This window comes from Melospiza georgiana, chromosome 17, assembly GCF_028018845.1.
Source record: "Melospiza georgiana isolate bMelGeo1 chromosome 17, bMelGeo1.pri, whole genome shotgun sequence".
In the NCBI taxonomy this organism is placed as follows: domain Eukaryota; kingdom Metazoa; phylum Chordata; class Aves; order Passeriformes; family Passerellidae; genus Melospiza; species Melospiza georgiana.
The window spans coordinates 11274421-11290302 of record NC_080446.1 but is presented as its reverse complement, the minus strand read 5'-3'; the positions used below and the strand labels follow the sequence as shown (position 1 = coordinate 11290302).

The 15882-nt window shown below is 42.4% G+C and overlaps 1 protein-coding gene across 5 annotated transcripts in view; it reads left to right on the top strand.

Moving 5' to 3' along the window:
* The window catches only part of PTPRT (protein tyrosine phosphatase receptor type T), a 491783-nt gene that overhangs the window by 436220 nt on the left and 39681 nt on the right, over positions 1-15882 (top strand). For all 5 annotated transcript variants that reach the window (XM_058036502.1, XM_058036501.1, XM_058036499.1 and 2 more), the window contains 2 exons: positions 7776-7963; positions 14049-14136. In XM_058036502.1, the coding sequence (XP_057892485.1) occupies positions 7776-7963; positions 14049-14136 (276 nt within the window). The remainder of the gene's footprint in view (positions 1-7775; positions 7964-14048; positions 14137-15882) is intronic.

Below are 15882 nucleotides of genomic sequence, written 5' to 3'. Positions count from 1 at the left end.
TGAACTGCACTCTTGGTACTCTTGGAGCAATGAACAGGTTCCCTCTGTGCTTCTCCTGCCACAGCAAAAGCCCCCAAAACTTTTAAAACTCAAAATTTTATAGATGAAAAAGAGGAAATAAGAATCTAACCAGCCTTGTGCTTATGTATTCAAAAATATTTCAATTTTCTACTAAGCACTATATCTGTGTAAGGATTGATATCCCTGTTTTACACATGGGAAGTTAAGTACAGAGCACTTTAAAGACATAAATTACACAGACTGGTCACTGTCCCAGTTTCACCTGAATTTAACAGCCTGTGAAACAGCCCCTTACATTGGAGAAATTTCAATCTTGTGACTTCCAGACAAATTATAACCTTGGCATTCTGGTTTCTCAGACAAATCCATCAGATGTTAGATGTGGCTGTATGAGCAAAAGAAGTTTAATTTTTGATGTTTATTAATATTAATTCCCTGGGAAGAAAAACATATCTTGAAAAGGGATTAGTCATACCACTACCAATATCTGTACCTGCAATTCAGTACCGTTTGTTCCCATCTATTATGCTTTCTGCTAATAAATGTTCTATATTTGCAGTATTGCATGTCTCCCTAGGCTTGGCTGTGACATGGAAGATACAGGAGATTTGGGATTTGCCTCTATCTCAATTCCTTATTAATGCTCTTTTATTAATGTTTTTAGTGAAACCATTTTCTCTTCCAGTTGTGGACAACTCTGCATTTTAAATGTTTTGCTCAAACATCCTTACTTAGAGATAGTGAATAGTGTTAGATAACACTATTTTTTAGTGTTATTTAACACTAAAAAATAAATGAGGTAGATTTTCACTTGAAGATGAGGTACCACAACCTTAGGGATTATTTTTAGAGAAAAGATTCATGTCCAGCATCTCTTGAAGATGTTCGGGAGATCTCATCAGGGGAACCAGCATGTCCTTCCCTTGGCATCTCCTGGCAGCAGGAAAGGACATTGAGCCTTGTTCTCATTCCAGCTGCTCATGAGGATCCTCACAGGAGTCACCACCCTCCAGACAGGACAAGGATTTTAGTCAGGATGTCCTTCCCTTGCATCCTTTGGCATCTCCTGGCAGCAGGAAAGGACATTGAGCCTTGTTCTCGTTCCAGCTGCTCATGAGGATCCTCACAAGAGTCACCACCCTCCAGACAGAACAGGGATTTTAGTGCCTGCAGATGGGCAGAACAAGCAGAGAGAGCTCTCTGATGCAGAGACTGAGACAAAAAACTGGCTGTGCTTAGAAAGACATAGAAATTTTCCATGGATTTTAGATTCTGTAGCTTTTTTGCCCACCCCTAACCACTCTGCTGTGTGTACACCCCTAGTCTAGTTTGAATAACTCAAAGATGATAAGAAGCCAGTATTGCTGCTTTAGCAGGTGCCTCTGCCACTGAATTTTTACTGTGGGATGAGTGATTTTTATGCAATGGATACTCAAAAATTCCATGGTTTGACCTGCTCAGTTGCATCAGAAGCCTTCCAGGCCAAGCTAGCCTCTAATAAGGAGCTGTGGGAGAGGTTTTCCCAGCATTTTTCTGTGCTGGGGTTTATCAGGAGCAGAGTGAGCACCAAAGGTTCAGATCTTGGCAGGCTGGGCCTTGAGCTGAATTTCTCTTACGTTTCTTCCTGCCTGCAGAACTGGAAACCCCTCTCTTCCAGTCTTTAGTGGCTTGTAGTTTCATGTGCTGTTTTGAAGTTTGCAGATGTTTTCCAGGTGTAAGTGAATGTCTCTGAAAGGTGGGTTGGTCTGGCAGCCTCTTTTCACTGAGGAGGCAAAGACAGAATTGGCTTGGTGAGCTCCACACATCCAAAGAGCTTCACATTTATATTTCCACCAAATAATCCCAAATAATTGGCCACCTCACCAAAGCATCTTCTTTGCACCTTTAACAGGATTTTCTTCTATGTTACCTGATGAAGAAAATGTATGTAGTAGTTTTCATAAGATCACAATACTCTTATGCTAGAATACACTTAGAATACTTCAATATTCTTATTAGAATGCTCTTATAAGATTAGAATACTCTTATGCTTGGTGTTAACCAAGCAATCCTTACAAAGTTCTAGAATCTATAAAAAAATTACCTACTTTTTAAAATGTGGCTTCTTCATGCCTTTGAAATGAAAGGTGCACCCTCTGTGCTCTGTCAAGCCTGCTGTCAGAAGGCTTTGTTAAGGACTGTGCCTTTTCAGAGCTCAGTTGATATCATTAGATAAATGGTGTTTTGCCTTCAGTTTGCCATACCACTGTTGGTATTGTAGATAGAATATTAGAGCTGGGTATTTATCATATAATAAAGCCTTGACACACACAAAAAAGCAAATTATTTTTCATCTTGCACCATATCCCTGGTGTAGAGGGAAGAGGTATTAGCCATGCTCTAGTCACCCTCGGAAGATGTCAAAGAATTGACAGCCTTTGCTCTAGTGTGGAGAGACTGGCTCTGTGTGTAATTAAATCCATCACAAACACCACTCAAAACATAATTTATTTTGTGCAAAGGATGTCGTATCGCATCTTATCACTTGCCAAGGCTAAGAGAATAAAGAATATAAGCAGATATGATAGCCCTGTCACTTTAGTCACAGGAGGAATTGGTGGGCCTTAAAGCAAAAGTTTTGAGAGAAGTGTAGAAGATGACACAAGAGTGCAGCTTTGCTTTTAGTTGTGAGAGGCATGGCTGAGTTTTCTGGTCAGGAGACAACATCATACCCTGTGCCCAGATATCAATTTCTCAGCCTAACTGTGTTTACAAAACAAATGATCTCTATAAAAGCATCTAAAAGCTTTAATCCCTGAAGGTGCTCTGGGTGAGCAGGACCCCTCCCAGCAGCCTCACTGGGATGCTGCACAGGGCTCTGATCATACAGAGCCACTTCCACACTGGCAATCTAATTTCTCATCTGCTCTTCATCTTATCTGTGACATTTATGGAGAAGTTCATCAGTTTTTCTGTGGAGGCAAACATATTTGTTTTACTTGTCTGAGAAGCACAAAAGTAGAGAACGCAAGGTGGTGCAGCAGCAGGCAAGCAATAATAACTCACTGTCAGGGCTGCTCATCAGGTGAGGGAAGATTCCACTGAAGTGACCTCTGCTTCAGCTCCTCTCTGTGTGCTGCACTCTGTTACTTCTGGGCACAACAAGACCTCAGGGTTGATCCCAGCAAGTTCATGATTATTTCCCCTGCAAAGGCATTCACAAAAATCACCATTTCATAGGCTGGGAGAATTTGAGAATATGTGAGGTCAGCGTTGTTACATTTGCTTATCTGCAGTTTCACACTAAACATATGAGCCAAGATACCTGAAGAGTTTCCCAATCGGCCAAACTGTGTAAGAGACAGGGAATCACTAATTTACTGTCTTCTACAAAATTTCAGGGTGTTAGGTGAACTCTCAAGCTGATCACAGAGTGGTTTGGGTTGGAAGGAACTTTAAAGCTCATATCCTTCTGATAATAAAAGACTTTAAAATCGTAGAAAATTCAGGGAGTTAGAAAGAAAATTAGGCTTAGTGGGTGGGGACACTTCATGAAAATGCCAGCTTCCAGAATCAAAACATCTGAGTTGGCAAAGGACATCTTAATAGGGGGAGTAAGAGTGGCACTGAAAAGGGTTAACAAACAAGCTGGCAACACCCTTTGCTGTCACAAGCTGCTGATTTTAGAAGCAATCCTGTCACCAACAGTGTGTTCCCAGCCACATGCAGAATACCTGCCTTATTTACAGCTGCACAAATGGAACTGTGGAAAATTGGAGATTGTTCTAGGAAGGAACCGGGGCCCTGAGCAGCCTGCCCTAATGAGACTTCAGAAGCTCTCAATTGATTTACTTGATCAAAGAGAGGCTGAAGAAGTGATTTGATCAGTGCCTGCACGGGTCAGGATTACAAATGCTCAGAGGGCTCTTTAATCTAACAGAAGGTATAATAAGATTCAGTGCCTGCAATCGAAGCTAGGCAAAATCAAATTGCAATTAAGAAATGTTTAGTCAGCAAGGGTAATTAACCATTGCCACAATTTTTGGGGTCAGAATGGAATCACCACCTCCTGAAATGTTTTAATTTGAATCATTTCTTGGAATGGTATTCCATCTTTGGAGTGCAGTGAAATGTGGTGGGGTGAGTTCCTATCAAAAGCAAAAGGATATATAACTAGGATAAATGTGCCCATGAAATATAATTTAAAAAAAAACACCTGATGCATGATCCTCTACATTTAGTAGTTTCTGAGTAGTAGAGTGAATTATTTCCTGCAACTTTCCCACTTAAAAAAAAAAAAAAAAAGAACAAAAACTATTTTCCTGTTTTGCTTTTCTCACTGAAAACTCACCAAAGGCACACATGCTTTATAGGCACTGCCAAAAATTTAGTACAAAGTCTTGGCCAGTTTGTCCTGCAAAGTCATTCTCATTTGCAGGGGACCGGGGAAACGTTTGTGAGAAGCAGTCAGAGAAAAGGGACTGTGGAAAATTACTTTAACTTCTTTAACTTGCCTTTAGTACAACAATTAAAGCAGCAGCCTGACTTAGCTGGAACCTTTGTTGTCTTTCCCAGTGATAATGGTGCCAAAAGGAATGAGATGTGCTTTATAGCTGCGCCCAGAAGGAAAAGCAAAGCCTGTTTGCCAGCCCTCCAAAGACTCTTTTGGTTGACTGTCCTAGTGAGAGATTAGTGTGCTGCTACCTCCCCTCCCACCTGCATTTTGAATTGTTCACAGAATTGCTGCAAACACATCCTGAGAGGTGCTGGTCTCTCCGCTCATTACCACGCTTAGCTCCACACTCTGGGGTGATTAGATGGAGAGGGAACAATGTGTAACCTGCATCAGCCTTTATTAGCAGAACATGGAAGCGTTAAGCTCAGCTCACACACAGCAATTTGTGCCCAGAAAAGCCCCTCTATATTTTGCTAGGCCTAGATAAAATGCTGGTGGGAGTAACTGAGAGTCCAGCGCTGTTGTTGTTGTTGGGGTTGGGATTTTTTTGCAGGTAGCTCAGGTGCCATGTATGATGTGTTTGTCACAGAGGACTGGAGGAGGTGATGGCCTGAGCAGTTTCAGCTGTGTGTCCCAGGGTGGAGAGGGGGTGACCCACATTGTGTGGTGCTTTTCTTCAAGCAGAATCACCTGATTGTGTGAGGCACGCAAACAGTGCTTGGTGCTGCCACAGACCACACTTTGCATTCTTCCCTCTGAGGGTGCTGAGGCCCTGGCACAGGGTGTCCAGAGAAGCTGTGGCTGCCCCTGGATCCCTGGAAGTGTCTAAGACCAGGTAGGATGGGGCTTGGAGCACCCTGGGATATTGAAATGAGATGGTCCCTTCCAAGCCCAAACCATTCTGAGCTTCTGTGCCGCAAGAGCTGTTCCTACAATCAGAGGGACTTGCACCAATTTTTATCTCATTGACTAAAGAGACCAGCTGTCACTATGGACTCAAAGGCCAGAGACAGACCCCTCTTTGCTGCTGAGCACCTTCTTTTAGTCCCACCTCCACACCATGAGTGCCTACCTTAAGGGAAGCTATCTGGAAAGAACAAGCCACCACTTTCCTGGCTCTCACCTCTCCCCGTGACACATTACTCTGAGAAGAGAGCCAAGTACACCAGAATTAAAGGAACTGATGAAGAGAGAAATTAGTAATTGCCTGCAAAGCAGCTGGCTGATCTGAGCTCCATTTTAAAAGTCGCCTGTGCTCTGCGTGTGCCCTGCCCGAATTAGCACCAGAACCACACATTAGTTTTAAGGCTCCCTCTTGAATTGGGATCTCGTAATGTTTTTTAATTGGGGCTGATAAAAATGTGGCATTACTTGCAGGTTCCTCGGAGAAGCCAATTGTGAAATTGGGTTTGTATTAAACCTAATGATGGAAAATTAAGCATAGTACGTCTGTCGGAAATGGTCCGCAATAAAAATCTTCTCCTTTTCATTACAGGAGGTTAATAGGGAATAGGGGAGCAAAGATGCACTGGGAAAGCGAATCCAACTAGGGGAATTAATAAGCCTTGAAATTCCCTCTGTTCAGAGTTCTCACACTGTCATTAGTCAGAGCATTAGGGATGATTATACAAATGCTTTGGATGTTACTCTTCCTTAAATCCCAAATTTATTCACATTTTGTGTTTGAGGGTTGCTTTGCTTGAGCCGTGGTTCTGTAAATCTGAGTGTCCTGGGAATGTGACTGTGTTTATGAGAACCTGGGACTCAGAAATCCTTAAATTCAGGAGTCTAATCTTCAAAGCAGATGATCGCTGTGCTAATTTATTTCAGAGGAGCAGGCTGTGTTCAGCATCTCTGATAATTCATCCCCCAGCCGTGTTGATGTCCCACTGCTGATGAGCTTGCCCTGCAGCAGTGTCCACTGCTGGCATTCCCATCTCCTCACCGTCCTGCAGCTACCAAACAGAGCATATCCCTGCTTTCCCATCTTGCCCTAATCTAATAATAAGCCAGCTGAATTGCTGTTTGCCATGTCTGTGCTGAGGACACGCTGGGATGCCCTCAGCTCTCTGCTCCTGCCCACCTTTGCAGCAGGGACATGGGCAGCCCCTGCCCAAACACCACAGTGGTTTCTCAAGCAGAGCAGCGTTTACAAGAGCATTCCAAGATTATTTCTGCCTCACAGAAATCGCCCTGAAATTGCAATTTGATTTATTCTTTATCCCTTTAAAAATGTGGCCGCAGTGTTGCTCTCAAGGGGTGGTGTTTCAGCTCTTTGTCAGTGAACTTGCTGTAAGAAACAAACCCTGTGTGTGGAAGCTCAAGGGGCTTTTGTGAACAATCTTTGGGAGATGCATTTTCTGTTTGCTAATACCTTGGTCTGGGTAAGGCCAGAAGGAATTGATGCAGGTTTTATGTGTGAAAGGAGATGAGCATCTCAGATCCCTGCAGTCCTAGACAAAACACTGCTATATTTGGCCAAATACTTAAATTTGGACAGCTCTGCTAGATAAGTCATTGAATTTTTCATTTAGTCTGAGTTCCTGTTGTTAAAGATTGTTACAGTCAATTGTTTGGTTATTGAAGTTATTATTTCTTTTCTCTTAGTTCACTGGGAATATTTTGTTGTACATACAGTTTTGCTGGGAATATGAAGTTGCAATTCCATCTTCATAGTGATAGAATTCTTTAAATCCACTTCTTTCAAAATGACCCGCTTTTCTATTAAGTTTACATATACGAAATTTAAATTTCTGCACACAAGATAACTATATTTTTATGCTGTTTTTTTTTTTTCCTGATGATATTCCATCTTTCTCATTGACATACAAAATTTTAGGCCCGAACTAGCAGAACAGTTGACTTTGCCTGAGCATCCTGACTTGTTTGAAATGCTAATCATTTGCTTGCTGTTCACGGGGGTCCCTCTCAGTTATCTCATGCTGTACACCCCAAATCCTGCCTGGATCTTATCTCTGAGAGATCATCTCTGTGTATCTCTGAGCCATGTTCTTTGCAGGTTTGGGAAGACAGTAGCTCTGTTGGAGTTGCTGTGGAGATGCGCCATTTCCTTGTTAGCCTGACTGGCCGTTCACTCTCTCCTTGTCTTTTTTGGGTTTGTCTGCTTGACACAAAAAAAAATATTCAAGCATGATTTAGTCCTTCTTGGCGTTTTAGATAAACCTGTGCTTTCTATTCATTTCTTTTCTTCCTTTTGCCCGCGCCGCCCTGCGGGGTGGTGTTAAATAAACAGAGAGAGATGACGAAACTGGGAAAATCGGGTAGCTGAGAGCTTGTTGTGCGCGCTGTGTCCCCACAGACAGCAGCCACGGGGAGCTGGCCCAGCCCACGCTGACCATCCAGACCCACCCGTACCGCAGCTGCGAGCCCGTGGAGATGTCCTACCCCCGGGGGCAGTTCCAGCCCGCCATCCGCGTGGCAGACCTGCTGCAGCACATCACCCAGATGAAGAGGGGACAGGGCTATGGCTTCAAGGAGGAGTATGAGGTGAGAGGAACTTTTTCTTCGTGTGAGAAAAGTTGCATGTTTTATGATTGGCTTTTCGTAAATATTCAAATTAATATTATGTGTGTTGTGCTAGAAAGTTATGGTGTGTTAAGTAGTGTGCTAAATATAGTTTTAGGTTGTAACATGATGTTAAAATAGAAACTATGCTATGTAAGATACTTTTTTAAAGAAAGGACTCACAGTGAGATAGCAGCCACAGGACACCTGAATCTTTCAGAGAAAGAGAATCTATTGCTCCCTTATCAGAAGAAATGAACTTCTTCCTGCCTCGCTCAGGTTTGAAGGTGCTGTCAGGATTCAGAGGAAGAAGCTGACACTGACCAGACAGAATCCTGTGTTTGAATGAAATTTATGCATCATATATGAGGTGTATGAATATGCAACAGGCTATTGTTTTAAGGGTTAATCCTCTGTTAACGTGGGGCCTTTTTCAGGCTTTTGTTGCCCAGAAAAAGGTTCTTGGACTGTCCATAACTCTTTGTTTTTATTGTCTCATATTGTCCTAATCCTAATTGTCCAAATTATTATTACTCTAATTATATTACAATTTTTATAACCATTTCATTACTATGAAACTTAAAAATTTAAAAACAAGTGATTGGCATTTTTCACAACTGAGTAGGGAAGTTGCACTCATGAGGGGTGGAAGCTTGGGAGAGGAGAGAGGCTGGTTTTGAGAGTTTCTTTTCCTTAATTCACCCTCCTAATCCTTTTCTTTCTGATGCTGGTTTTGAGGGCAGGGTTTTGCAGTGTCAGTCTTTGGAGGCCCTCAGTTCCAAAGAGAAGGTGATCACTACAGCAGTAAGTGGGTGACACTGTGCCCATGCCTCTGTCCCATAAAGAGCAGACAGTGAATATTCAGCAGGTGCTGAACATGCACTCCCACAGTCCCTTCCTCATGGATGTTTTCCTTGAGTAGTGTGAGCCAGGCTGTGAGAAAAGGAAAGGGTTTTGCCTGAATTTTTTGGGAGCTCCAAGTTCTCTCCCATAATTGATCACGTGAAATCACAGAGCAATGATCTCAATGCACAATTGTCAGGTATTTGTGTAGCTTAAATGGAGGTGAAATTTTCCAATATGATCAAACCTCTGGCTCAGAATAGGCTTGACTGACATCCTCTATCAACAATGAGTAAAACCTATGCTGGAAAAATGAAAGCTGCCCTATTTCCCCTCACCTCTTCCCCCTGCAACCTGGAATTACCAGGAATATAATCCACATGACCAGAAGACATGATGTTGGGGATGATTTGGAAGAGGAAAACACATTTAGAGCAGAGAAAACAGAAGAGGGAAATAGCATCAAACATATGTGAGACTCAGCTCTAGCAAGTGATAATTATAATGAATGTAGTAAGCTCGTGGGAAGGCAATAAGAAATTAATATGCGTAGTGGCATTAAAACTATTTAAAAATAATGTAACAGCTGTGAAAATAAGTTGCTTAATGAAAACAGCTCACTTTTCTACCCTGCAAGTATGAGTCCATGGGGTTTGTGTCCTCAGTGCTGAGGTTTGCTGTAATTGGGAGCCTGTCTTTTCCTGGTCCTTACCAGGGAGTGCTTTTTTAATCATATGGCATCAAAAACTGTCATAGCACATGTTTCTGGAACTGTATGTTAACCAGGTCTAGGCACTCTTGCCCCATAATCAAGTATGCTAATTAAGCTACCTATATAAAGAGCTTTGTTTAATATTGAAAAAGGTTAATAATTCTCTGAGGAGATTTTCTTAGCCCCCCCTTGGCCTCCATTTCCATGAGGAGTACCCAAAACTGCATTGAGCTCCATTACGGATGCCCTAAGACCCAGTTCTTGATGTTCAAGGAGAAAAACAGGTGCTGGCATATATGTAATTTTCTGGTGCTGGCATGGGTAATTATCAAAATAGCACATTAGCATGAAAAATGTCAATGCAACTCTCAGCTCCACGAGCTCTGCCTTCCCCACAAAGTGCTGTCTGCAGACCTATGTAAGGATGATGGCATTACACAGCTTTGCAGAATTCCTTTCTTCACAAGGACTGGCCTGGAGAATGCCACAAGCTCACAGATCCCCTGTGTCGTCCCACCAGGCATTTTCCACGGTGGGATTTGGGTTTGGAGATGGGGTGGAGGCAGCACCTCAGCTCCAAATGGCATTGGGAGGGTGTCAGGGGGCAGGAGAGCTCCTGGAAGGTGGGAGGTTTGAGCTGGCTCTGAGTGGGGGCTCAGCCTGGCATCTGCAGGAGCACAGAGCTGCAAAATTGGCTTTGCACACGCTTTGCAGAGCGGCTGATAAAATCTCGAGAAAGAATTTGATGTCTCTTTTAAAGTGTGTTTTCAGACACTAATATCAGTGTCACCTCCAAATATGCTTTTTTTTTTCTCTTCTTCTTCTTCTAAGGAGCTGATTTTCTACTTACTTTGCAAATTGATAGCATAAATTGCAGCCTGTTTAGTGACATGTTACCAAATAATTTTACTCTCATGAAAAATCACTTTGAACGGAGCATATCAGTCACACATGACAATCTCTTATCTCCGTGCCTTCCCATCTCCGCCGAGTAACCTGGAAATTGCATTCTATATTTGTTTTAAAGGATGCCTGCACCTACACGTGTGAGCACAGGCAGCTTGTTTTGCTGAAGGCATCTAGAAAAATGTTGCTGGTAGCTCCAGGAGGAGCTGAGAAGCAGGAGGGGATGGTGTGAGGGGTGTGAGTGCTGGTGTGAAACGAGTGTTAACCGGGTGTGAGTAGTGGGAGAATCTGTCAGCACTCCCTGTCTGTGTTATTTTAGGGCTGCACACTGCACCTGAGGGCAAAGTGGGACTTTGGGCCTTTTTGGCTGCTGCTTCTGTTCAGTGATAAAACGAGAGGAACAGAGGAGAAAAATCTGTCAGCGGTGCTGGGTGTAGATGGCACTGTTTGGGGTTGGGAATAGCCATAAACATTTAAACAGGACACATTTAAATGTCACCAGTTCCTTTTCCAGAACATATCAGCTCTGATTTGTTGGGAGCTGTGGGACCAGTCCCACAGACTTATTGCAAGCACCAATTACTGGCTAAGGAGATAATAGGCTTAATTATCCAGACTCATTTTCCATTATGATTTAGGATGTCACTAATGCACATTCTCCTGCTGCATTACTGAGACTGTTTAGTTATTTTAGATTTTGTGGCTCCTTTCCTCAAACATCTTAGTGCTGAGAGCCTTCAGATAGTGGAATTCACCCCTAGACTTTAACCCTTTGATTTCTGCCTACACATTTTCATTTGGCCTGAAGAATAGATCTGATGGTCCGGGCTATGATGGGACACTGCAAAATGAATGGCTGAAATACCTATGTTTTCAGATTATGTTTTTTAGCCCAGGTAATTTTTAATTCTGGCTCCCATCAGATTTGTAGGAAGAGTTTATCCACCACTGTTGAGAAGGGAATGGCTTCAGAAGGAGGGCCAGGGCTCCAAGGCACACTTCGGGATGAGCAGGAAGGCTTTGATTTGATGTTGGGTTTGGCAGCAAAAGTGCAGCATTAAGGTGGATCAGTGAAAATGAAGGATTAGATTTTTTGTATTTAAATTAAAAGCAAACAGCAAGCTAACTAAATGCATCCATCCAAAATTCAAATTGGCTTGCAGGGAGCCTCAGTTTAATGGAAACACTTCAGTTATGGCTGGGCTGTGGTGCTTAGGAAGCTTGATTGAGATGAAGCTGACTTTGAGAGATCTATGCTTGTAATTTCAGCTAAAATTTAGATCAATTTAGCTTAAAAAGCTTCACTGTAACCTAAATTCCACTAGTGGGAAGATATTTCAATATAGATTTCACAAAACTTCTCTAAGAGAAGTTTAGGCAGTTTTAGAAGTAGAAAAAGCTTAAAAATCAAGTATCTTTTTTTTTTTGAACACTAAAAGTCTTCTGTTACCAAGTCAGAGGAAGAAGGGGGAGAATTTCCTAGGAAAAATGGATTAAATACCAGTGATCTGTCCTGATTTAACATTGATGATAATGCAGATAGAAGCAGGACTCTTTTCACAATTATAGAGATACTTATTGCACCATAAAAACCTGAAGGAACAAAGCATTAGCCATTCTCCTCATTTTCTGGATGCAAGCCAATTTATAATCCATATTCTTGTCTTTTTTTTTTTAATGTAGCTCCAATTCTTCATGCTGCATTTTTTGGGATCTCATGGGCAAATTCTTTGGGTTGTACATGGAGTTCCTCCAATTTGTTCATCTGATGTTTATAAAAGTGGGGATGTAAGGGGCAAAGGTGGTTTGTGTTCACCGCCGAGCAGAGCTGTGCTCCCTCCCTTCAGAGCTGGTCAGTTCTCTGGAAAGCATGGATTTCTGTGGGATTGAATGCAATGAAAAATCCTGGCCTCTTAAATCTTCGGAGGCTCCATCAGCAAATACAAAAACATCAATTTCAGTGGAGAATTGCATGTTCAAATCAAATGAAAGGATACGGTTTGTTGAGAAGGGATTTATTGGGCCTGAATATATTTTCTCCAGCCAAGATAGCTTCTCCCATGTGGAAGTCATGAGAAAGGATCTTCTTTTATTTCTTTTTCTTTTCAGATAGCTCTGATTAGGCACCTAATGACAGTTGCCATTCTCTGGTCAATCTGCTGTAATTCGATATTAGTGGAAAAATAAGGCACCTTTTTCCTTGCTCTTTGAAGATGAAAATGAGCCTTCTTCACCTCTTTTCTTTCACTCAGAGGTTTTTTTTTTTTGTGTTGTGTGTGAATTTCTTGGTTGGGTGTTTTTCCTCAGAAGATGAGCTGCTTTTTGGAAACAACAGTCTGCAAAGGAAATATATGTGTGATCAAAGCCCTCACCAATTACGGAGTTATTACTCTTTCTCCTGGGCTTTTGAATAGGAACTCGGTGTCCCTGTCTCTGTCAGCAGAGCTCGTGGCAGTGCTGCAGTGCCTGACATTTTCTGTCCTGGAACCCTTTGCAGGAAATTCACAGCGATCTGCTCTGCCAGGGCTTTGCTCATATTAAGTTTAATTGTAACTCCAGTGTTGTAGATCCTAATTGTGTCTCTCTGCTATTGCATTCAGGCACATAATAGACCTGGGTGGCTTGTGAAGATGAATATAAATTCATTTTGTAACACAGCTGTGTCAAACTACCCGCTGCTGGCTGAGGCAGATGTGACTCTACGACGACTGTGGTATAAACCCTCTGTAATTCCCCAAGGACAAGAAATAATAAAACTTCCAATGATGATTTTAGTGATGTAGAATCGTGTTAGGGGGTACATCTGGGAGGAGAGGCAGTTCAGGAGGGGCTTCTCACCCATGTTTTTTCCAAGAAAGACAGGACCATCCCCAACTGGTGCTTTCCAGGCTCTACCTTGAAAATCCCTCCTGGACATGTCTCTAGGATAAAGTGGCTCCTGTGAGGGTGTGCAGAATAGTTGTAGGGCTGAGCTGCAGGGACGGTGGCAATGTGTGCTGCCAGTTCCTTTCCCTCTTCCTCCATCATCTGAAAGAGCAGATTTTAGGAAAATGGCTGTTTATTCTTGTGCTTCACGAGCATTCTTTACCTTGTTTTTCCTCCCTTTCTTATACATGATCTAAAACCCTGAGCTGTTTTATCTTTCCCCAGAGAAATCCAGCAAATGGCTTGTGTTGCATCACCCATTATTAACACAGAAATAGATGAAACCACTCTATTTTCAGCTTAAATATTGAAGGCTGAGCACTGGGTTTCAACCATCTGAGTTTTCTTAGAGGTGTAGGTAAGTGAAATCTCCCCAAGTCTTGTTCTACAGGGGCAATGAGATTAACCTGTGACTGTGCAGCCAGAAACAAATTCCCCTGATTTTTTTAGATGTGAAGTAGCAGGAGGAAAATGATTCTTGGCTAGGAGAAGACAAGAGATGCAAATGGTCTGCACGAGCTCTGCTTTTCCCAATAGTGGAGATGCCCTTTCCTCACCAGCAGTGTTTCCTTGGTCAGCTACTGTATTATGCAGCTCCTTTATTTTTGCCTTTAGGTCTCTTCCCCCACCTGAAGGCATTGGCCGGGTGTTTTGAACCCTCCCTTACTGTTTATTTTGCAGGCACTCCCCGAGGGGCAGACGGCGTCCTGGGATACGGCCAAGGAAGACGAGAACCGCAACAAGAACAGATATGGAAACATAATCTCCTGTAGGTGTAAATTCACATTGGACTGGGCATCCTGGGGGATCTTACCTGTGTGCTGTGGAGAAGGGTGTGTTTGAGAAGCTCACCAGGAGCTGGCTACCAATACTGAGTGTGTTCGGTCCATTTGTTACAGGCTTTATTCCTGGGGTTTATTTTACTTCATGTTTTTTTAATCCTTAGTTTGCATAACATCCTTGCATGATGTTACACATTTTCTGCCTGCCTTGCTTCCTGCTTTAGGTTTGTAGCTCAAGGGCTAAATCCTTTTGTCACTTTTTATGTGATGATGTCCATTTTCTGTCTATTTTCACTGCAAACCCCAGAGCTTCCAGGGCCACAAAGGAGAGGAGCTGCAGATGGATCAGACTTTTAGCCGTGGCTCAGAGGCCAGGTTTTCTCCTTGCCTGTGGTCAGCAGCCAGTGGAGCAGTCACTGCTGGTCCCTAGAGCTGGTTTGAAGGGTGGGACAAGCTTAACTTCTGCCTCAGGATCATAATAAGGCAACTGAAAATGCACTAAAATGTCTTGGCTTACTCCTTTCAGTCGTCAGTTCCTGTTGATGTTACAGGAATATCAATACATAGCAGAACTGCAGGGCAGGAAAGAGTCCATAAAACTATTTAGGACACCTTTATTCTTCAAAGCAAGACTAAACTCACCTTCCTCGTTTTTGTCAGATATTTGTGAAGCCTCCTCCAAAGTTTCTCTCCAAAACTGAGCTTTCCAGAAGCTCTCCAGACAGTTAACCAGTGTTTCATTATTCCTGATAATGACTGGGGAGAGGAGGTATGAGAATTAATTCTTTTCAAGGGCTGCTGAGCTGAATCAAGTTGGAGAAGCCAAGCTTGAAACCATCAGAATAAGAAATCAGAATATAAATGAATGTGCCATAGATTTTCATGACTGGGAAAATCTATACAATGCTCTGAGAGCCAAATTAAGTTGTGCTGAGTGATATATTTCATACTATATTTTTGTTCTTGGGTTAAAAATGTATTTCTTGTAGAACAGATAGAATGTACTAAAAAAATTTTTAAAACCACAAAAAAATAAAAAAATCACCACCAAAACAACACCTCAACTGACCCAAAAACCCAGCTTCTTCACAAAAGAAACCTCAACTCACACATCACTACTCCTCTCTCTGAAGCCTTGAGATAAGTGATTCATGTGCCAGTTTTGGGGAATGACCTAGAACATCTCAGTTCAGGGGCCCCATGGTAAAGATGAAGGAATCTGGAAATGAAGATTGAAGTTTGTGAGCCCTGATGCGATCCCAGTTCTGCTGCTGGCTTTGTGTGGTTTGTGAAAAGGTCGCCAAGTTCACCAGTGTTTTTTATCCATGGGGAAATGGAAGTGACAGTACAGGAATGTTTCAATCAGCATGGAAGTTGTCTCCCTCAGTTTCAGCTCCACCTCACCGTGAGCTTTCTGTGTCCCAGTGGCAAAGAGAGATGTCCAGACAGAGCCTCTGTTCACCTCTCCATACAATCAACTCCATTGTATGAGTCTAAGACAGATGAATCATCCACCTCTAGATTGAAAGTGGAAGTGCTGTGGTATGATATAAGGAAGGAAATGTGAAAGGATTTGTTTCTCTGTATTATTTTGAGGAAGCACTTGGCATAATTCAAAAGAGGAGGTGAAAAGAGGCAAAACTGTGCAAAAGCTTCCATCTCATTTCTGTTGAAGATGGTCATGAAGAAAACCTTGAACTCCAAGTGAAATGTGAGGAGTTCAAGAAGCAAAA